Source organism: Arachis ipaensis, chromosome B6 (genome assembly GCF_059453495.1).
Source record: "Arachis ipaensis isolate K30076 ecotype BB chromosome B6, ASM5945349v1, whole genome shotgun sequence".
In the NCBI taxonomy this organism is placed as follows: Eukaryota; Viridiplantae; Streptophyta; class Magnoliopsida; order Fabales; family Fabaceae; genus Arachis; species Arachis ipaensis.
Genome location: NC_142441.1, coordinates 70,178,159 through 70,200,400, shown reverse-complemented (window position 1 = coordinate 70,200,400; position 22,242 = coordinate 70,178,159). Strand labels below are relative to the sequence as shown.

Sequence of the window (22,242 nt, the reverse complement as noted above, 5' to 3'; positions counted from 1 at the left end):
CATTCAAGATGGATAATTTGTTGCAAGTATTCCATAGGATCTCGCGTTGGGAGGAATCGGAACGGTGTATTACTCGACGAGCGTGGCTGGAGTGCTACGGAATTCCTTTACATGCATGGGCGCCGGAAACGTTCAAGAGAATAGGAGGGCAGTGGGGCAACGTGGTCCAGTGTGATGTAATGACGGGGGAAGGAGCATCGTTTGAAGCAGGGAGGATTCAAGTTGAGACGGGGGTATTCGATGTAATCCGAGAATGGATGCAAATTGTTGTTGGGAAGACGGTGTTTGAGATCTTTGTGAAGGAGGTAGAACCACAGGAGGGCGGTGCGGTCAGCATGGGGAGAAGCAGAAGTGTCTATGCGGAGAATGAAGTTTCTGGCACCGCTGGCACGGCCATGAAGAAGGGGGAGGGTAGGTGGGACCCGGCGGCGGAACTGGTTACTGGTAGGCCTACGGAGGCTGAGCACGGTGAGGACAGAATAGTAATCTCTGATGTGTTATTGAATGATGTGGACGTTGCCTTTTTGAAATTCAAAAAGGATACGGTTGTACCGGATACTGCTAGTACCAAGGACGGTGAAATAGCGGGTCTGAAGGGATTTGAGATAGTTTATGAGGGGGAGTCGGAGAATACAGTCACGCAAGTATGGGGAGGGGTGGGAGGAGTTCATGCAAAGTGGGCTGATCCATTTGGTATGACTAAAGAGGCCCATCCGGATTGGGACCAAGCTGGGACACGGTTGGAGTATTGTAACAGTATGGGCTCGCATTCAATTGGCCCAACACCAACTAAGAACGGAGGGGGGAGGCTGACCGTAAGGGACATGAGTATTGAGAGGGAGCCTGTTGTTGGGCTGGGCCAGGATGGCCTCCTAACTGAAACGGCATATGGTTCTCTTTCCATTGGAGGCCACGACGGGTCGGGCGGCCTGAGGATCCGGAGGGATCCACGGGAGCTGTTTGAAGCGGCGCCGATGGAAGGTTTGCGAGGGCTGGGGTGCTCACCAGCGGAGAAGGATCCTGAGGCGAGAGGGTTGCCGCTTAAACTCGGGGGTCCGTCGGTGGATAAGAACCCGGAACTAGAGGAGATGGTGGGGGGCGGAGGACCGATCGATGGGGTGGGAGTTGAGCTTGATGGGGGAAGGGTTGCGCAGGAGGGGACGGGAATCAGGGCGGCAGTCCACCGGCAGGAGCAAGGGGCGCAGGAAGGGATAAGTGAGGCCGGCTTGCACGATGAGGGATCCCAAGCGAGATTGAGCTGCCTAATGGGGAAGGATGGTACCTCGGGAGCACAGGGAAACGCAGTGAGGGACGTCCCGGAGGTGGCTGCCTGTGGCAATGCCCGGGGGGCAGGAGCAGGGGCTAGGCTGGGCACAGTTAGCCATTTAGATGGCGAGGGGACACAGGAAGAGCAGCGCAAGGAGAATCAAGCAACCTGGGCATTGGCTGTGGAATCAGGAGCGGTTTTATGCGATGAGGAAGAAGATATTATGGCGATTTTGCAAGCACAAAATGAAGAAATAGCAGATAAGAGAAAACTGGCGAAGCAAAAGGAAAAGGCGAGAAGGAGTCGACCAAAAAATCAAAATAAGGTGAGCAAATCTTTATTTAAATGATTGTGAGCTGTTGGAATATTAGGGGGTGGAGGGGGGACGGTAAATTAAGCATGCTGAAATCTTTGAAGAATAAATATAATTTGAACATGTTGGGATTGCTTGAAACAAAAAAAGAAGTGATTACTAAATATGAGGTTGCAAGGCTTTGGGGATCTAGTACTGCTGGTTGGGAGTTTGTGGAATCTGCAGGAATGGCGGGGGGTCTGCTATTAATTTGGGATGAAGGAGTGTTTCAAGTAGATCAAAGGTATAAAGGTGAGAGGTGGCTGTGTGTTGAAGGCGTTTTAACAAAGACCAACTTCCGATGTGCTTTCTGTTTGGTGTACGGGGCGCATGGGAGGGAGGCAAAGAGGGGGGTGTGGGAGGAACTGAGCTATGTGGCGGGGTTGTGTCAGATTCCTTTCTGTTTTCTCGGAGACTTTAATGAAATTTTACAAGTAGAGGATCGTAAAGGAGCTACTAGCTTGATGGCGTCATCGGAGGAATTTAAGGAATGGGTGCGAGACATGCAGTTGATAGATTTGCCTCTTACTGATAGGAAGTATACATGGTTTAGGGGGCGTTCCTGTAGTCGGATTGATAGGGTGATGGTTAATGTTGAATGGACTGAGGTGTTTCCGGATATTAGGATTAAGGGTGGCCCAAGGGGATTGTCTGATCACTGCCCAGTGATCATGGAACTAACAAGAGTAACGGGGCCCCCTAGACCATTCAGAAGTTTAGACGCCTGGTTTACGCATGAAGGATTTCTGAGAATGGTGAAGGATGAGTGGCGAAGCCTCGGAGAAGCGCAGTTCCCGTGCAAGCTGAGGGCTCTAGCAATACAACTGCGGCAATGGCACAAGGATAACTTCCGGGACATGGATAAGAGACTCATGAGGTTTGAGGAGGAGCTCACCAAGCTGGACAATTCAGTCAGTGATGGAGTTTATGATGGTACAACGGAGGCTAGAAGGAAGGCGCTTGTGAGCTTTTGTTCAAAATGGTATATTAGAAAGGAAATGCACTAGAAACAGATGTCTCGGTCTAAGCATGCTGCAAACATGGATAGGAATACCAGATACTTTCATAACATTGCTTCGGCCAGAAGACGGAATAACATGATTGATGCTCTGATGTTACATGGAAGACTTGTGCGGAATCAGGCGAGAATAAAAGGTGCGATTAGAGGGTTCTACAAGGATTTATATCGACAGAAATATGTTCCGAGGATTGGAATCAGAGATGGGTTAGTAAAGTGTATCCATAGGGATGAGGCTGAAGCTTTAGAAGTGATGCCGACGGATGAGGAAATTAAGGAGGCTGTGTGGGACTGCGAATCTTCCAAGGCCCCAGGGAGTGATGGGTTTAACATGAACTTCATAAAGAAATGCTGGGATGACATTGGGCCGGAATTCACTGCTGCGGTAATGGGGTTCTTTCAAAGTGCGAAATTGCCAAAGGATGTCAATGTAACGTGGGTGACACTAGCTCCAAAGTTTGAAGGTGCAAAGGAGGTGAAGGATTTTAGGCCGATTAGTATGGTGGGGTGTGTGTACAAAGTGATTTCGAAAGTGTTGGTGCACAGGATGCGATCTGTGATGTCGGGACTGGTTGGAGAGACTCAGACTGCGTTTGTAAAGGGAAGGAAAATTCATGATGGTGCACTCATAGCCTGCGAGACGGTTCATTGGCTGAAGACTCGGAAAAAGTCAGCAGTCATTATCAAACTGGATTTTCAGAAGGCCTATGACAGAGTGAGATGGGATTTTGTTGACATTGTGCTACAGAAAATGGGCTTCGGCCAAAAATGGAGGAGCTGGGTGAAGGAGTGTGTTACTACGGCCACCATGGCAGTCTTGGTAAACGGGGCACTTTCCAAGCCATTCAAGATGGAGAGGGGACTAAGACAAGGGGACCCACTTTCTCCATTGCTATTCGTATTAGTTGTAGATGTGTTGCATAGGATGTTGGGGGAGGCTGTGAGGAATGGCCGCATTGCTCCACTGCTGGTAGGGGGAGATCTTATTGAACTGTCGCACCTACAATTTGCAGATGACACTATTTTATTCTGCCCGCTGGAGACTGAAACAATTGTAAACTATAAGAGACTGTTACGGTGCTTTGAGTTGATGTCTGGGCTGAGCATTAACTTTGATAAATCGAATCTGATATCGGTGAACTGTGAGCAAGGATGGATTGATCAGGCATGTGGACTGCTGGGATGCCAACAAGCTTCTCTACCGGTTAGATACTTGGGAGTTTCTCTAGGTGCAAATCCGCGCTTGGTGAAGACTTGGAAACCAATCATTGATAAGGTGGAACAGAAGCTGAGTTTGTGGAAAGCCAAGGTTTTGAATAAATCAGGTAAGCTGGTCCTTATCAAATCGGTGCTGAATAGTCTCCCCATCTACTACCTTAGTTTATACAAGATGCCGAAGGCGGTAGCGGACAAGCTGATTGCTTTACAACGGAACTTTATGTGGTGCAAGGAGAACGGGAACTATGGTATACCTATGGTAAAATGGGAGATAGTTCAGGCTCCAAAAAAGGTTGGGGGATTGGGGGTTGGTGATGCAGTGCTGAGAAACACAGCGCTTCTGTTTAAGTGGTGGTGGAGGTTTTCAAAGGAGGATTGCCCGCTGTGGAAGAAGATTGTGTGTTCGTTTAATAAGTTGAACCCGGATGTCATGTTAGCAACTCAGCCTTTACCAGTAAAGGGTGGCCCTTGGAAGGACATATGTCAGCTGAATATAAAAGAACCGCGGATTCGTGATAAAGTGGTAAGTGGACTGGCAATGGAAGTAGGCAATGGTATGCAGACTCAATTTTGGGAAGATAACTGGGTTCAAGGTGGTACTCTGAAAGGAAGTTATCCGAGACTCTACTCTATTTCCAGTCAGCAAGGACTTGTCATCGGGGAGTGTGGTTTTTGGGATGGGCTTGATTGGATTTGGAATTTTCAATGGAGGAGGGCGCTGTTCCAATGGGAGCTGGAGCTTGTCAATCAACTGCATGAGAGGTTAAGGCCAGTGAGGTTGTCATCAGGTAGGGAGGACAATGTGGTGTGGAAGTTTGAAAATGAAGGTATTTTCTCTACTAGTTCTGTGATCCAGGCTATACAAGCGGAGACATTATCAGCTGAGATAACGAGTTATAGCTTCACGAGTTCCATTTGGAAAGGTTTCGTCCCTCCAAGAATTGAGCTCTTTGGGTGGTTTGTGCTAGTGGGTAGAGTTAACACCAAGGAGCGGCTGACTAAACTAGGAGTCAACATTCTGGGGGATAGTATGTGTGTACTGTGTACCAAGGAATTAGAATCTGCTGAGCATTTATTCCTTAGGTGTGAGGTAACATGGCAGGTGTGGTGCAAGTGGCTGAGGTTACTAGGAAGGGAGTGGGTGATTCCCGGAACTGTTAAAGAAATGTTTGAGAGTTGGCATGGAATGCATAATAGACAACAGGGGAAGAAGATGTGGATGTCAGTGTTCTTTGCAGTGATTTGAAACATCTGGTTGGAACGGAATGCACGAATCTTCAAGAATGCAAGAGCAAGCCTGGAGGTCATACACACAAGGACGTTGATGAGCTACACGGAATGGAGTGGTGGTGATCCTGGGGGAGGATGAGAGTACTGGGGATAGTAGGGGTTGGTTTATTTGTTGGTAGCTGGTTATGTGTCTTCTTCTTTCTTTTATTTGCTCCACTTTAATGTGTTGAGCTTCCTTTGTTTCAAAAAAAAAAAATTAATTTTTTAAATATCTTATTTGATAAAAATTCATCTAATATTTTTTACTGTTTTATTATTAGTTGGATTTTTCATTACTTATATATTTGAACATTAACGTTTTTAAAATTATTAAAATTTATGTTCATAAATTTGGTTTTTCTTTTTAATTATAACACACATAAAAGTATTACGTTATATACAAAATATTTTTAAAATACATCCAAAATCATAAATTTAAAATTTAAATTTAAACGTTAAAAAAATTAATTTTTTTAATATCTTATTCGATAAAAATGCATCTAATATTTCTTATCTTTTTATTATTAGTTGAATTTTTTCATTACTCATTTGAATATTAATGTTTTTAAAATTATTAAAATGTATGTTCATAAAAATTATTTTTTTCAATTATAACACATCTATTATTAAGTTATATACAAAATATTTTTGAAACACATCCAAAATCATAAATCTAAAATTTAAATTTAAACATTAAAAATAAAAATAATTTTTTTAATATCTTATTCGATAAAAACTCATCTAATATTCTTTTATATTTTTATTATTAGTTGGATTTTTTCATTACTTATATATTTGAACATTAACGTTTTTAAAATTATTAAAATTTATCTTCATAATTTTTTTTTATTATAGCACATATACAATTATTAAGTTATATACAAAATATTTTTGAAACACATCCAAAATCATAAATCTAAAATTTAAATATAAACGTTAAAAATAAAATTAATTTTTTATATCTTATTTGATAAAACCGCATCTAATATTTTTTATTTTTTTATTATTAGTTGGATTTTTTTATTACTTATATATTTGAACATTAATGTTTTTAAAATTATTAAAATATATGTTCATAAAAATTATTTTTTTTAATTATAACATATCTAAAATTATTAAGTTATATACAAAATATTTTTAAAACACATCCAAAATCATAAATCTAAAATTTAAATTTAAACGTTAAAAACAAAATTAATTTTTTTATATCTTACTCAATAAAAATGCATCTAATATTTCTTATTTTTTTTGTTAGTTAAATTTTTTCATTACTCATTTGAACATTAATGTTTTTAAAATTATTAAAATGTATGTTCATAAAAATTATTTTTCTTTTCAATTATAACACATCTAAAATTATTAAGTTATATACAAAAAAATTATTTTTGAAACACATCCAAAATCATAAATCTAAAATTTAAATTTAAACAATAAAAATATTTTTTTTTATATCTTATTTGATAAAAATGCATATAATATTTTTTATTTTTTTGTTATTAGTTGAATTTTTTCATTATTTATTTGAACATTAATATTTTTAAAATTATTAAAATGTATGTTCATAAAAATTATTTTTTTTTCAATTATAATATATCTAAAATTATTAAAAAATATTTTTAAAACACATCCACCATCATAAATCTAAAATTTTAATTTAAACGTTAAAATCAGAATTCATTTTTTATATCTTATTTGATAAAAATGTATCTAATATTTCTTATTTTTTATTATTAGTTAGATTTTTCATTACTTATTTGAATATTAACATTTTTTAAATTATTAAAATAAATAATTAAGTTAAGATTTTTAATCTTATTCAATATATATATCTAACATATTCTATCATAGTATTAGTTGGAAGTTTTATTATTTATTTGAGCATTTGTATTTTTTCATTTCAAATTCTTTATTAATTTTAAAATTAAAATTTTGAATTTTATTTAATTTAATTTTTAGATGTTTATTTAAATTGTAATTTGTTAGAAACTAAAAATGTTAAAACTGAAGTAAAAATTTTAAAATTTAAATTTTAAATTTTAGTTTTATTTAATTTATATTTTGGATGTATATTTAATTTTAAAAAAATACTAAATCTATTTAGATGTATTTGTTTTAATTTTTTTTAAATATTGTAATAAAAAGCTGAAGCTGAATAAAAGACCATTTTTAAAAGATAGCTAGTTGAACTATTATGTTTTTTAGGTTTAATTACTCTGTTAGTCCTTATAATTTTGTAAAATTTTTAATTAGATCTCTATACTTTTTTTCCTTTTAATTTGGTCCCTGAACCAAATTTTTTTTCAATTAAGTCCTTTTTAACAGTAATTGGTTTAATTGTATAGAGATCCAATTTAAAATAAAAAATTGGTACAAAAATCCAAATGAAAAAAAAAATATAAAGACTCAATTAAAAAAAATTTTTGGTACAAGGACTTAATTAAAAGATCCAACCTCTCTATTGAACAGAAAGAAGAGAAAAGTGAAATCTGTTATTGAATTTCTCAATTGAGGGTTTATATACATGCACCATAATGAAGTTAACCAAGCCTGTGGCTAATTGAGTCCCAATTCTAACTAACTGGTACAGCTAATTTAATTTCTAACTAACTTTAACTTATGCTACTAATCATATATCCAATAGCCCCCCTCAAGTTGGAGCATACATGTTGTATGTTCCTAACTTGGCCATGAGAAACTGAAACTGAGGAGCAGAGAGTGCTTTGGTGAGAATATCTGCAAGTTGATGCTTGCTTGGAACATGCACCAGCTTGATAATTCCAGAAGCAACTTTCTCTCGAATAAAGTGGCAGTCAATCTCGATATGTTTGGACCTTTCATGTAACGTTGGATTGGTAGACATCTGAATAGCCGATATGTTGTCGCAAAAAACCATGGCTGAGTGGACCTCAACGTGCATGAATTTTAGCAAGGCAACGAGCGAAAGTAGCTCACAGGCAACATTTGCCAACGCCCGATATTCAGCCTCGGTCGAGCTTCTGGAAACCACATCTTGTTTCTTACTCTTCCACGATATCAGAGAATCACCCAAAAAGGTGCAATACCCAGTGGTGGATCGCCTCGTATCTAAACAGCCACCCCAATCCGCATCAGTGTACATAGTGAGATTAAATTTGGACTTAGAGGAGAAAGGGAGCCCTTGTCCCGGTGCAGCTTTCAAGTAACGAAGGATCTGATGAATGGCATTCAAATGGGGAAGGCGCGGATCGGACATAAACTGGGCCAATTTCACTACTGCGAAGGTAATGTCTGGTATGGAAATCGTTAAATACATGAGGCGGCCAATCAGTCTTCTATAGTGGGATGGGTCAGGAACGGGGTCGCCTTCACCAGCTCGAAGTTTCAGATTTGCATCCATAGGCGTGGTAGCAGGCTTACATCCTAAGTAACCTGTCTCTTCCAATAACGACAATGCATACTTTCTTTGAGTAAGCGTGATGCCAGCTTTAGAATGTGCAAGTTCTAAACCCAGAAAAAACTTGAGGTCACCCAAGATTTTGAGCTTGAAAATTGATTGGAGTTTCAGTTTAACGTTGTCAACCATCTCTTGCTTGGGGGCAGCAATGATGATATCATCTACATAAACAATGAGGAAAGTAGTCGCATCGCCTTCACCCAAAGCAAATAGAGAGTAATCCTGTTTGCATTGTGTGAATCCGTGGCTGAGGAGAGTGTTACAGAATTTGGTAAACCATTGCCGTGAAGCTTGCCTCAGACCATACAAAGACCTTGTGAGCTTGCAAACTAATCCCCCTTTCCGTTGAGGATGGCCCAAGGGTAACTCCATGTAAACTTCTTCATCTAATTCGCCGTTGAGAAATGCATTGTTGATATCTAATTGGAGAAGACTCCAATTCTTGACAGCAGCAATGGTGAGGAGAGTCCTGACTGTGGTGATTTTTGCGACCGAGCTAAAGGTATCCCGAAAGTCGATCCCGGCTTGTTGAGTGTAGCCTTTGGCAACGAGGCGTGCCTTATAGCGCTCCAATGTATCATCAGCCTTTAATTTGGCTTTGTACACCCACCGGCACCCGATTGCACGTTTGGCTTTGGGTAATTCAACCAAAACCCAAGTGTTATTGGCTTCGAGAGCATCTAGCTCTTCTTGCATGGGCTGCCGCCACTCTTTGAACTTTACAGCTTGGTGATAGAATTGAGGTTCAGGAATGATGTCCAACTGAGCAATGGAGTTGTGATATTTGGAGCTGAGCTTGTGAGTACTAAGGGGGTTAGTGAGAGGATATGGTGTTGAGGTATGGTACACATAGTCATTTAGATATGGTGTTTTTATCACAGGTTCTGTTCCTCAACCTGATCCTACCACTGAACCAGAGAAATTTGAAAACTGGCAGTGTGTCAATGATGTAATGAGCACTTGGATTCTAAATTCTGTTTCAAAAGAGATAGCCACTTCACTAGTGTATACAAATTCGGCTGCTGAACTTTGGAATGATTTGAAAGAGAGATTCCAGCATGGCAATGGCCCTCGCGTTTTTGAGTTAAAACGTGATTTGATGAACCTCCGCCAAGGCACGATGACCATCTCACAATACTTTACCAAGATCAAAGTTCTTTGGGAGGAATTGAACTCCTACAGACCCGTACAATGCAACTGTGGTGATGCTCAAGCTATGCAAGAATTTCTTCAAGCAGAATACGTCCATTGCTTCTTGATGGGACTAGATGAGTCTTAGTCTCAAATTTGGGGCCAAATTCTACTCATGGAACCTCTCCCTGCGATTAACAAGGTGCTATCTTTGGTGACTCAAGAAGAGAAACATCGAGCATTAGGAGCTTCCTTGAATTCACTGCCACAACCTCAGGTGGCTTTCCTCGCCTGCAATCCTCATGCCACTCAGCCTCAAGGTCGTGGCCGAGGCACCTTCAAGAAAGATCGTCCTCTCTGCTCCCATTGTGGCCTTCTTGGGCATACCATTGATAAGTGCTACAAGCTCCACGGGTTCCCACCAAATTTTGGCAAAGGGAGAGGCACGAGGCCATCCGTACACAATGTTTCTGTCAATTTGGAACCATCAGCACCTGCCCCTCCCAACCTGACCTTTGCTCAAGTTCAACAACTCTTGTCCTTACTCAATCATCACCAAATTCAGGAAACCCCAACTCCTGAATCCACAGGTGTCGCAACCCCACCAGGTATTGTTCTCAACACATCCATGATAAGGTCAAAATTACCCAATAATGCTTGGATCTTAGTGATAAACCTCGTTTTGACGGTTTATCCTGTATTGATTTTAAGAGATTTTATCACCTTTTACCCGCATTTATTCAATGAAATAGCATGGTTTTGTGATTGTCTCCTTATTTGTGCTTAGATGTGAAAACATGCTTTTAGACCCTTAATTTGATGGTTTTAATCTCCCTTTGATTCCACTAGATACCTTGATATGTTTGTTAGTGATTTTAGATTGAAAAGGCTAGGAATGGATCAAAGGAGTGAAGAGGAAAGCATGCAAAGTGGAGAAATCATGAAAAGTCAAAGAAGTTGAACTCGCCCATGGACGCGCGCGCGCACCTGGCGCTTGCGCGCACCTGCGAATCACCCCATGGACGCGTACGCGTGCTGTGCGCATACGCGTCGGTGCTGGTTTATGATTTTTTAATAAAAACGTGACCAACGAATTCTAAAGGGTTGTGGGGCCCAATCCCAACCAACTTTGGCGCCAAAGATGCTATTTAAAGCCAAGGATTGAAGAGCAATGGGGATTCCAATCATACACACTCATTAGGATTAGTTTAGAGTTAGTTTCTAGAGAGAGAAGCTCTCTCTTCTCTCTAGAATTAGGATTAGGATTAGGTTTAGTTCTTAGATCTAGGTTTTAATCTTTGCTTTCTTCCACTTCTATCTCTCAATTCTTTGTTTCTACATTCAATCTTCTTCTATTCTTTTGTTGTAATTTCCTTTATGTTGTTCTTATATTTTGTTGTAGATCTAGTATTGTTCCTTCTACATTCTTCCAATTCAATAAGAGGTAATTCATAATAATTGTTCTTCTTTGCTTTTCTATTGTTGATCTCTTGCCTTTGTAGTTGTAGGTTCCTTTAATTCTTGCATTTAATAATGTTTACTTCTATTGCACTTTATGTGTTTGTTGAAATGCCTCTTCTAGATATAGTGTAGATTTTGTTCCTCTTGGCCTAGGTAGAGTAATTAGTGACACTTGAGTTATCTAATTCCTTTGTTGATTGATAATTGGAGAGATTGCTAATTGGTTTGGAGTGCACTAAAGCTAGTCTTTCCTTGGGAGTTGGCTAGGACTTGTGGCTCAAGTCAATTCATCCACTTGACTTTCCTTTAATTAGTAAGGGTTAACTAAGTGGTAGCAATGAACAATTCTTATCACAATTGAGAAGGATAACTAGGATAGGACTTCTAATTTTCATACCTTGCCAAGAGCCTTTTATAGTTGTTAGTTTATTTTCATTGCCATTTACTTTTCATGCTTCTTATCCAAAACCCCAAAATAACTCATAACCAATAACAAGACACTTTATTGTAATTCCTAGGGAGAACGACCCGAGGTCCAATATTTCGGTTTATAAATTTTAGGGGTTTGTACTAGTGACAAACAACTTTTTGTATGAAAGGATTATTGCTTGGTTTAGAAAATATACTTTACAACGAGATTTCATTAGTGAATTTCTAAACCGTCAAAAATCCGTTCATCAAAATGGCGCCGTTGCCGGGGAATTGCAATGGTGTTATGTTATTGGTTATTGTACATATGTGAATAGTGTGAATATCTTGCTTTTTGCTTTAGTTGCTAGTTGTAGAATTTTATTTCTCTTATTTTCCATTATCTTTTGATTTTTGTTTTCTCTTTCCATTATGAATTCTCATTTTGGCTATGAGTGTAGTTACAATTATGTTGTAGGTGATGAGGACTATAATGGAGATGTGTATCAAGGATGGGACAATCAAAGGTGGGAAGAGCCATATGCTTATGATCAATCCTCATGGCAACAACCCCCACCAATGCACTATGAGGAAGAGCCATTCTTTGATGCATATCAATCAAATGGCTATGGTGAATCTCCTTGTGATTTTCAAGAACCACCACCATATGCCTATGAGTCATATCCTCAACATGACCCTCAACCACACTCACAAGCCTATTTTCAACAAACACCTTCATATGACCCTAATCCATATCCATCCTACCAACAACCATATGAGCCATATGAACCACATATAGAGCCACCACAATTCCAACATCAATATTTTCAAGAGCCACCTCCTCCACATTATTACCAAGATGAACCACCTCCAATATATGAAAATTTTCAACCACAAGAGGAATTCTACCTTCCACCACAACCTCACATGGAAGAATATTCATGTCCATCGATCCAAGACCCATATGATCCCTATCATGATATCCAAGCGGAACAAGAGTCAAGGGATCGTCTCAAGGAAGCATTGGATCAATTTCAAGCAACCATGGAGTGTGTTGTGCAACAAGTGGAAAGAGTGGAGAATATTGAACCACCACAACTCTACCAAGAAGAACCATCTTCCTACTATGAACCCTTCCCCCAAAATGATGAATCCTTCCGTCCACCCCAACCTCCAATGGATAACATCCTTGGTGTTCTTGTTCAAGGGCAAGAAGAAATGAAAAGGGATGTGCAAAACTTCATGGCCGCCTTGGATGCAGTAACAAATCAATTAGCCTCCCAATGCTTGAACACTCAAGGAACTCCCATGGCTACATGTGGAGAATCAAATGAAGAACATAGCATGAATGAGAGATTGGAAACTCCGGTGGGAAATGAGGGAAGTTGCTTTGTATTGGAACAATTGGAGGAAGCTTTAATTGTTGAAGACAAGGAAGAAGTGGTAGAAGACTTAGGAGATGCGGAGCTTCCATGGGAACATAGAGTTGAAGAAAACCCCTCCAAGATGATTGAAATTGATGCTAGGGAGGAAAGTGCACACCTTCCAAGGCATATTCCATATGAAGACTTGGATGGGATAGAGCAAGAACTGACTTCCCATGGCAATGAAGAGCAAGCATCAAGTCCTAGTGGTAGAGAATCCTTTGAACTTGAAGAACCTTCTCCCGGTGCATTTGAAAATATTGCGGAGGTAAACTCCTTTCACCCTCCTAATTATAGTTTGATTAAGGGAAAAGGCTTAGATAGTTTGATTATTAATGAACAAAGGATTGAATTAGAGAAATCTTGTGAAGAGGTGGAAGTCCCTAGAAATAGAAGAACGGGGGTTGGTTATGCTTTGTCAAGATCTTTGGAAGCATCTTTTCCTAGGTGGCCATCTACTCCTTCACTTGAGTGGGTAAAATTCATTTCTATTAGCTTTATTGTCCCACTTGAGTATGGCTTGCTTGAAACGGATGGTCAACTTAGGATCCTTTGTGGGATGAAGCGTAAGCGAAAGATGTTTCGTGGTTGGCGTTGCACATCAAGGCTCATTATGGTTGATGCATCAAACATGAGATATAAAGGTTGGAGTAGTGCTCAAATAGATGGGTCTAGGAGGATTGTTGGCCACTATATAGAGAATTCACCTTACTCACCACCCGGTTGGACTAATAATGATGATCAACCTCAAGACGAGTGTGAAAACAAAGTGTGGGATCCCGGATTACAAGAAGAGGATCAACTTTGGGAGCCCCAAGCTTGTGAAGAACTCCATCAAGACTTGGCTCAATCCATGAAGAATCTTGGGGCACAATGGAGAACCAAGCATTGGTGGGAGTTCCAAGATGAGTACAAGCACAAGCCACCTTGATGAGGAGCTCCCCATAAGTCCAACTTAAGGACAATAAACAAAAGTGCTAGGTGGGAGGCACCCCACCATGGTAAAATCTTTTCATTTTCTCTTTTGTAAATATTGACAAAATTAGTTTAATTTCATGTTTAGATTAGTTGGTAGAGTTTAATTGGTAGTCTAATGTGTTAAATAAGGTTTTAAGGTGTTTTGGTAGATGTTTGGAAGCTTAGAATGGCGCAAAAACATAGAAAAAATTTTGAAAAAAAACAAAGCACCATTCACGCGTACGCGTACATGGCGCGTACGCGCACCTCAAGCATTTTCGACCATTTACACGTCCGCGTACATGGCGCGCGCGCGTAGATGCAGAAGTTCCACTCCCAGCTAGCAAACCCGAGAGTTAGGCCTTCACTGTGCGAATGTTGAGCCCCCGGCCCAACACCATCCGCGCGTCCGCGCCCATCATGCTGAATTCGCAACACACGCGCAAGCACACATGCCGCGCGCGCGTCGATTAGGCCACTTGCACTTCTGGTACTTTTACCAGAGAGTTGTGCCAACTCTGGGCCAACAGTAGGCCGTCGGCCTGGCTAGCCATCCATGCAGACGCGCAAGGTACGCGTCCGCGCCCATGCCCACATCCCCATCTACGCGTGAGCGCAGAGTACGCGTCTGCGCCTCTCTCTCTATTCCACCACCCGCGCGCCCGCGCCATGTGCGCGTTCGCGTGGATACCCTTTCTCCCATCCACTTCTTTTCTTCTCCTCTTTCTATTTCTTTCCTTCTCCTTTCTTCTTCCCTCCTACTACCCCTCATCCAACACTTCCAAACACCATCGATAACCATTTATTTTAGTTGGTTGTTAGTTAGTTAGTTAGTTGATTAGTTAGTTTTAGTTTAGTTTTCATTTTATTTTCTCTCTTTTCATCATAAGTGTTGGAGTATTGACTTTGTTTACTATACATTGCTATATCCCTTATTGCCTAAATGCTATTTTAGCATGAATGTTTTTAGATAATCTTTGTTGGATTCTATGATTGAGGTTATATTTTGTTACTTGGTTTTGAGTTCTTCATGCTTACCTTTTGAAAAATACCAAGTGATGAGAATTGTCTTCGAGCTTATAACTCTTTTGAATTGCATGTTGTAGCTAGCCATCATGTGATTTGGATCCTTTCCCCTCGATTAGGCAACCTCTTGATGGATGATGTTGTGCATTTATCTTAATGCATTGTGTTTCATGATTATATCCATCCATATGTTTGACTTGAATGCTTTCATGCTTCTCTAATGCTTGTCTTACCTTACAAGCTTACTTAAAGCATCTCAAGCACACTAGGATAAGTGACGTGCATGCTTCTTTTGTGACATAGCTCTTTATACTAATGTGTCTTCTAAACCGTGCAATTTAGAATTCACGCACCTAATATTTCTTAATGTCACACTAATTCACTCACTCAATTCTAGTGATTTACCTCATTCCAACAATGTATGCTTCCTTGCTTTTATATCTTCTCATCTTATGGTGTTGTATTTTTGTTTTTCATGATAAATGCACCACAAGCAAACATGGAAGTGAGACTAAGAACACGCAGCAATCCAGAGACTCGCCGTACCCCCTTGCTCATCTTTGAGTGCACCGAGGACGGTGCAAACTCTTAAGTATGGGGAGGTCGTCCGACCGGTCGGCGATTTTGGGTGACAAATTTCTAATCCCAACACTTTTGCATTTCATTTTAGGTTTTTAGGATTTTTACTTTCATTTTCTTATTTTTGCATATGTATACACAATAAGCTTAGTCAAAATAATGAAATTTTTCAAATAATGAAATTTTTCAAGATTTCTATCTATAGGGCACCTCAATTGATTTGAGTGAAAATTTTTCATAGAACTTGCTTGAATTATAAATATTGTGGATCATGTTTTTTTGAGCTAAGAACACAAGCAAGAGAGTCTTGAGCCTAATGGTGTGGTTACATCTTATAACCACTTATTTTTCCTTCTTGTGTGCATTAGTCTCTTTCTATGATTGTAATCTTTGATTTGTTTGATTATTTATTTCCATTATTTTGTGTATTCATGCATTTATATGATTGAGGCCATCATTTCATTAGCTCACTTACCCAAATGGCCTTACCTTTTATCTTCCTTTGTTAGCCAAATTTGAGCCTACGCTTAACCCACTTATTCTTTAATTTAGCACATTACCAGCCTTGAAGCGAAAAACAATAATTGTCCTTATTTGGATCTTTGATTAGCTTAGGCTAGTGTGTGTGAGTATCATTCAAGTGTGGGAACCTTGGGACATTGGGTGAATAAAAGGGTAGTTTTGTAATGTTATTGGAAATATTGGGAATTGGGTACATACTCATGTATTGATCAAATGTAAAACCTTATGCATTGAGGTTCTTGTATATAAAAAGAAAAAAAAATAAGAAAAACAAAAGAAAAAGAAAAGAAAAATAATATGGAAAAAAATATAGAAAAAGAAAAAAAAAGAAGAAAAAAATAATAAAAAGGGGACAAAATGCCCCAAAGCAAGGTCCAATAAAATCAATGCATAAGTGTTGTGAAATGAAAAAGAAAATGCATGAGTATGAGAAAAAGTGAAGAATGGGTAGTTAGGTTAGAACTTAATTGTATAGGATGTCATAGGTTAGGTGGGAAGTCTAAGCTTATCAAAGATTCAAACTTCAAGCTCACTTGACCATATATGCATCCTACCTTGACCCTAACCCCATTACAACCTAAAGAAAAGACCTCATGATACTTGTATGCATGCATGAAATGTATGTCGATTGTTAGAAGAAAAACAAATCTTGGAAAGCATGATTAGGGGAGAATTGAGAGAATCGACCCTAAACACTTGAGCGAATAGAGTGCAAACACTACCGGTGAGGGTTTGATGCTCAATTACATGTTTTCACCTATGATCATCTCTTTTCATGCAAGTTTGTAAAAATATTTAATAACTCAATTCAATTGTGGATTAAGCTTGCTAGTCCTTAGCCCTTGTGCATATATACTTCTTGGGAATTGATTTATTTTGACCAAGCAATTGCATTCATTTAGATAGTTGCATATAGGTAGATTGCATTTAATTAGTTTCCATTGAATAAATGCCATGCCCTTTGCTTCATTCTTGGTTTAAGCATGAGGACATGCTTGGTTTAAGTGTGGGGAGGTTGATAAACCCCGTTTTGACGGTTTATCCTGTATTGATTTTAAGAGATTTTATCACCTTTTACCCGCATTTATTCAATGAAATAGCATGGTTTTGTGATTGTCTCCTTATTTGTGCTTAAATGTGAAAACATGCTTTTAGACCCTTAATTTGATGGTTTTAATCTCCCTTTGATTCCACTAGATACTTTGATATGTTTGTTAGTGATTTCAGATTGAAAAGGCTAGGAATGGATCAAAGGAGTGAAGAGGAAAGCATGCAAAGTGGAGAAATCATGAAAAGTCAAAGAAGTTGAACTCGCCCATGGACGCGCGCGCGCACTTGGCGCTTGCGCACACCTGCGAATCACCCCATGGACGCGTACGTGTGCTGTGCGCGTACGCGTCGGTGCTGGTTTATGATTTTTTAATGAAAACGTGACCAACGAATTCTCAAGGGTTGTGGGGCCCAATCCCAACCAACTTTGGCGCCATGATATTTAAAGCCAAGGATTGAAGAGCAATGGGGATTCCAATCATACACACTCATTAGGATTAGTTTAGAGTTAGTTTCTAGAGAGAGAAGCTCTCTCTTCTCTCTAGAATTAGGATTAGGATTAGGTTTAGTTCTTAGATCTAGGCTTTAATCTTTGCTTTCTTCCACTTCTATCTCTCAATTCTTTGTTTCTACATTCAATCTTCTTCTATTCTTTTGTTGTAATTTCCTTTATGTTGTTCTTATATTTTGTTGTAGATCTAGTATTGTTCCTTCTACATTCTTCCAATTCAATAAGAGGTAATTCATAATAATTGTTCTTCTTTGCTTTTCTATTGTTGATCTCTTGCCTTTGTAGTTGTAGATTCCTTTAATTCTTGCATTTAATAATGTTTACTTCTATTGCACTCTATGTGTTTGTTGAAATGTCTCTTTTAGTTTTAGTGTAGATTTTGTTCCTCTTGGCCTAGGTAGAGTAATTAGTGACACTTGAGTTATCTAATTCCTTTGTTGATTGATAATTGGAGAGATTGCTAATTGGTTTGGAGTGCACTAAAGCTAGTCTTTCCTTGGGAGTTGGCTAGGACTTGTGGCTCAAGTTAATTCATCCACTTGACTTTCCTTTAATTAGTAAGGGTTAACTAAGTGGTAGCAATGAACAATTCTCATCACAATTGAGAAGGATAACTAGGATAGGACTTCTAATTTTCATACCTTGCCAAGAGCCTTTTATAGTTGTTAGTTTATTTTCATTGCCATTTACTTTTCATGCTTCTTATCCAAAACCCCAAAATAACTCATAACCAATAACAAGACACTTTATTGTAATTCCTAGGGAGAACGACCCGAGGTCCAATACTTCGGTTTATAAATTTTAGGGGTTTGTACTAGTGACAAACAACTTTTTGTAGGAAAGGATTATTGCTTGGTTTAGAAACTATACTTTACAACGAGATTTCATTAGTGAATTTCTAAACCGTCAAAAATCCGTTCATCACTTAGATAGTGGAGCCACTATACATATTGCTTGTGATTTATCACTTTTTGAGTCCATTTATACCTCTAAAAAGTTTTCAGTTTCCTTACCAAATGGTGCCATCTTTTCTGCAAATTTCATAGGGTCAGTTTTCATCAATAAGAATATTACACTCTACAATGTGCTTTATGTGCCTGAATTTCGAGTCAATTTACTATCAGTGTCCGCCTTACTTTCCAATTCTTCACTCACTGTGACTATTGGATACACTCACTTCATTATTCAGGACAACAAGTGTTCGAAGAGGATTGGGAAGGGTAGCCTGCAGCAAGGACTTTATATCCTGAGAGCTGACACCCCAACCAAGTCATCATCATATGTCTCTACTTAGTCTAATCCGGCTTTTCATACCAGTTTTAATCAAATAAATTTGTGCAAATCCCAATTATGGCATGCACGTTTAGGACATGCTCCTTCTAGTATTTTACAGCATTTAGATAATATCTTGCAATTACCAAATAAGTCAGGCCATCACACTTGTGAAGTTTGTCACTTAGCGAAATTCAAAAGACTTCCTTTCGAATCACATAATAACATGTCCTCTAATGCTTTTGACCTTATACATTGTGATGTTTGGGGACCTTACCATATCCCAACTTATAATGGAAAACGTTTCTTCTTGACAATTGTTGATGATGCATCTCGTTTTTGCTGGATTTATATGCTAACTCACAAGTCTGAGGCCACAGACTGCTTAAAGAATTTTTTTGCCCTGGTTGAAACTCAATTTGGCCAAAGAATTAAGTGTTTCAGGTTGGATAATGCCAAAGAACTTGCTCTCGATGCATTCCTGCAGCAACGGGGAGTCTTGCACCAATTCTCATGTCCTTATCGTCCGCAACAGAATGCCGTCGTGGAACGCAAAAAAAAAGGCCAAAAGAGCAAGCGGCCACCACCAGGGACTGATCACTCCCAAGGCCTAGAAATAGATATCCACAAACTACCATGAAACGACCTAACAACGGCCCCCTCCAAAACGGCCCGAGCACCATGAGTCATAACAACGACTCGAGAACAACTAGACAAAGTCAAAACAAGTGGATTAAAAAAAAAGAAAGGCCCGAACGGCCCAAATGTAAACCTCGAAACTCGAAAACCCGAAATAGGTAAAACGGCCCAAAAAGCCCAAACATAAATACGGATAAAAATCCAAAGTTACCAAGTATGGCTAGACGGCTCGAAACACCTAGCCAAAACAAAAATTACAAAGTTCCAAAGTCGGCACAACATATCATAGTACAACCAAAAAATATATAAGAACCCTACTCGAGGTTGACGATGTGACCATCTCGGACGGTCTTGAATGCACCCATAACGGACACATCAGCCTCTGGCGCAAGAACCTGAGCCTGAGCCCTCATCGTCTCCTCGATCGCCGAAATCGCATCCTTCACGTCGGCCAGCAACTTCGCCTTCTCCTTCTTTAGCCCCTCAATCTCAGCCTTCGAGGCAGCCATCTCGGCCCTCAGAGTACCCACCTCTGCAAGTAGCACGGCGGCCTAGGATTCAGCGTCCGAGGCCTTCCTTCTCTCCCCCCCCCAGCTGGGACAGAAGCGAAGTTTTGACCTCGGCAAGACGAAGCAACTCGACCCCAGCATCCTCAGACGCCTTCCCGGCCTTCTCTCTCGCTGTCTCAGACGCTTTGAACTGCTCCTTTAGCTTGACCACCTCGGACTGAGAGTGGCGCAACTTCTTGTCTAAAAGGCCAACCTGGGCCATCACAAGCTCAGCCTTCCGAACTATAACCGCAGACCGGAGAAGGGAATGATGCACCGATTTGGCCTGAAAACCCACATCGCAATCGTCAAAATACCCCTCAGTACCGGGTATCAGATGCTGGTCAATGAAGGCTGAAGCATCGAAGCGCTGATCCATTAAGGAAGGCACAGCACCTTCCCCCTCCAGATTCTCGCTGCTAATCTCCTCAGGCCTTCTCCGATTCCGAGAAGCCTCGGCGGCCGAGACCATGATCACCTCCTCCTCGGGAGAAAGCATCGGACCCGGCGAAGCATGGACACCGCCCCCGGCCCCCACCGAGACCACCTTGTGCGAAACAACTGGAGAGTCCACGGCAGGATGGGATGAAAGGGTGGAAGGAGAAGTCGACGACGCTTCCTCCCGATCCATGGAAACCTTCAACCTCACCTAAGACGTCAAACCACCAGCCATCTCAACTGAAAAAGGAAAAAAGAAAGCATATGTACCAAACTCGGGATAACAGACAATACATAAGCAAATAAAGACACACACCAATATAAGCTCGGTAGGCCACAGGATCCCCCATAACATCCCGAGGGTTCAAAGGACGCTCCCCGAAGAGATGCCAAAGGACGCTCGCGATATCCTTATCTTCAGGGGACAGGCCATCAAAGGTAACCTTCGTTAAAATTGACGGCCCGACACCGAAGTTCCAATAAGTCGGAAATCATTGCTCCTCCTCTAACGTCAACCAGAAGGAATGGTGACCCGGGCAGGACGCACCTTAAAGCACTCCCTCTTAAACCCATGGAAGGAATCCTCAAACAACCCGAATATACGCTGATGAGGTTGATGCGTGAGCATCTTTCCTACCTTTTCCTAATAAATTTGCATTTAATTTGTTGAGTTTAATCAAAAATTAATTATCTTTTAGCCACTATGGATACTACTTTGATGGATTTGATGAAGTTTCCACAGAAAAAGAGAAGAAGGCGAATGATGTTGTCAACCTTGACCTCTCTGCACTCAAACCTGAATAACTCAAGCTACAGAAGTTCAATTGATGTGATTCTAGTGGCGTTGGAAAGCTAACTTTCAGAGCTTTCCAACGATATATAATAGTCCATACTTCTTCTCCATCAATTTGGCCAAAGCTGCGCCTAACTTGAGGCGTGGATTATTAAGGAATCAAGTGGCTCCCATTCATCAATTGAAGACGCACATATTGCTTTAATTAATTCTGATTTAAACTTTATTTTTATTTAAAAAAAAGAAAAATATATTATTTAGTTTAAAAAAATAGATTTTTAATTAATTAGGATTAGATATAAAAGGGAAAAAGAAACTTCTCTTCTATACCATCTCATCCCAAAATTTACAGTTTGCCGGAATTCTAGTTTTCACTCTAAACCAGGAGCAACTAAACCTCCGCTGTTAAGGTTAGGACCTCTGTCTATTGTATGGATTGATTCTATTATTTTTTTTATTTTAATTTATGTGTTGATTCATATAATTCAAGAATTGTTTTCGTTCTTATTTTATGAAATTGGGTGGAACGGAAGTATGACCCTCTTTCTAATTGAGTTCTTATATAATTTGGAAAAGCTCTTTACTTGAACAACAGCTTGAAAACATTTTCTCCTAAATTTCTAATTATCTGGATTTAACGGGATACGTGACATATAATCCTCTTATATTTGGGTAATTAGGATTTCTATGGCGTATAACTGGAAATGAACTTCACCTTCTAATTGGAATTAATTGACCAATGAATTGGCGGTTGATGAATTTTAGAGGAGACTAAAAAGGTCTAAGAAATTAGGGGTTAGTCATATATAGTTTACCAGGAATTGAATCTTGCATGATTAAAATAGTTAGTAACAAAAGTCAATCCGAAAAATAGATAACTCTGAAGCCTTAACTGTTTCTCCATATATTATTCTCAACTTATTTAC

General features: G+C 39.7%; 3 protein-coding genes and 1 pseudogene across 3 annotated transcripts; 3 read left to right on the top strand and 1 right to left on the bottom strand.

Annotated features, from left to right (window-relative positions):
* Positions 1-1,702: 1,702 nt before the first annotated feature.
* Positions 1,703-2,626, top strand: LOC148561271 (uncharacterized). Its single transcript, XM_088490715.1, has one exon. It carries the CDS (start codon positions 1,703-1,705, stop codon positions 2,624-2,626), a length of 924 nt encoding a protein of 307 aa, XP_088346841.1.
* A 6,758-nt stretch (positions 2,627-9,384) lies between these two features.
* Positions 9,385-9,836, top strand: LOC148561270 (uncharacterized). The gene is made up of 2 exons (XM_088490714.1): positions 9,385-9,400; positions 9,439-9,836. The coding sequence occupies exons 1-2, from the start codon at positions 9,385-9,387 to the stop codon at positions 9,834-9,836; spliced, it is 414 nt and encodes a 137-aa protein (XP_088346840.1).
* A 27-nt stretch (positions 9,837-9,863) lies between these two features.
* LOC148561269 (uncharacterized) lies at positions 9,864-13,912 on the top strand. The gene is made up of 2 exons (XM_088490712.1): positions 9,864-10,296; positions 12,036-13,912. The coding sequence occupies exons 1-2, from the start codon at positions 9,864-9,866 to the stop codon at positions 13,910-13,912; spliced, it is 2,310 nt and encodes a 769-aa protein (XP_088346838.1).
* A 5,939-nt stretch (positions 13,913-19,851) lies between these two features.
* LOC148561268 (uncharacterized) lies at positions 19,852-20,464 on the bottom strand (annotated as a pseudogene).
* Between the last annotated feature and the right edge of the window lie 1,778 nt (positions 20,465-22,242).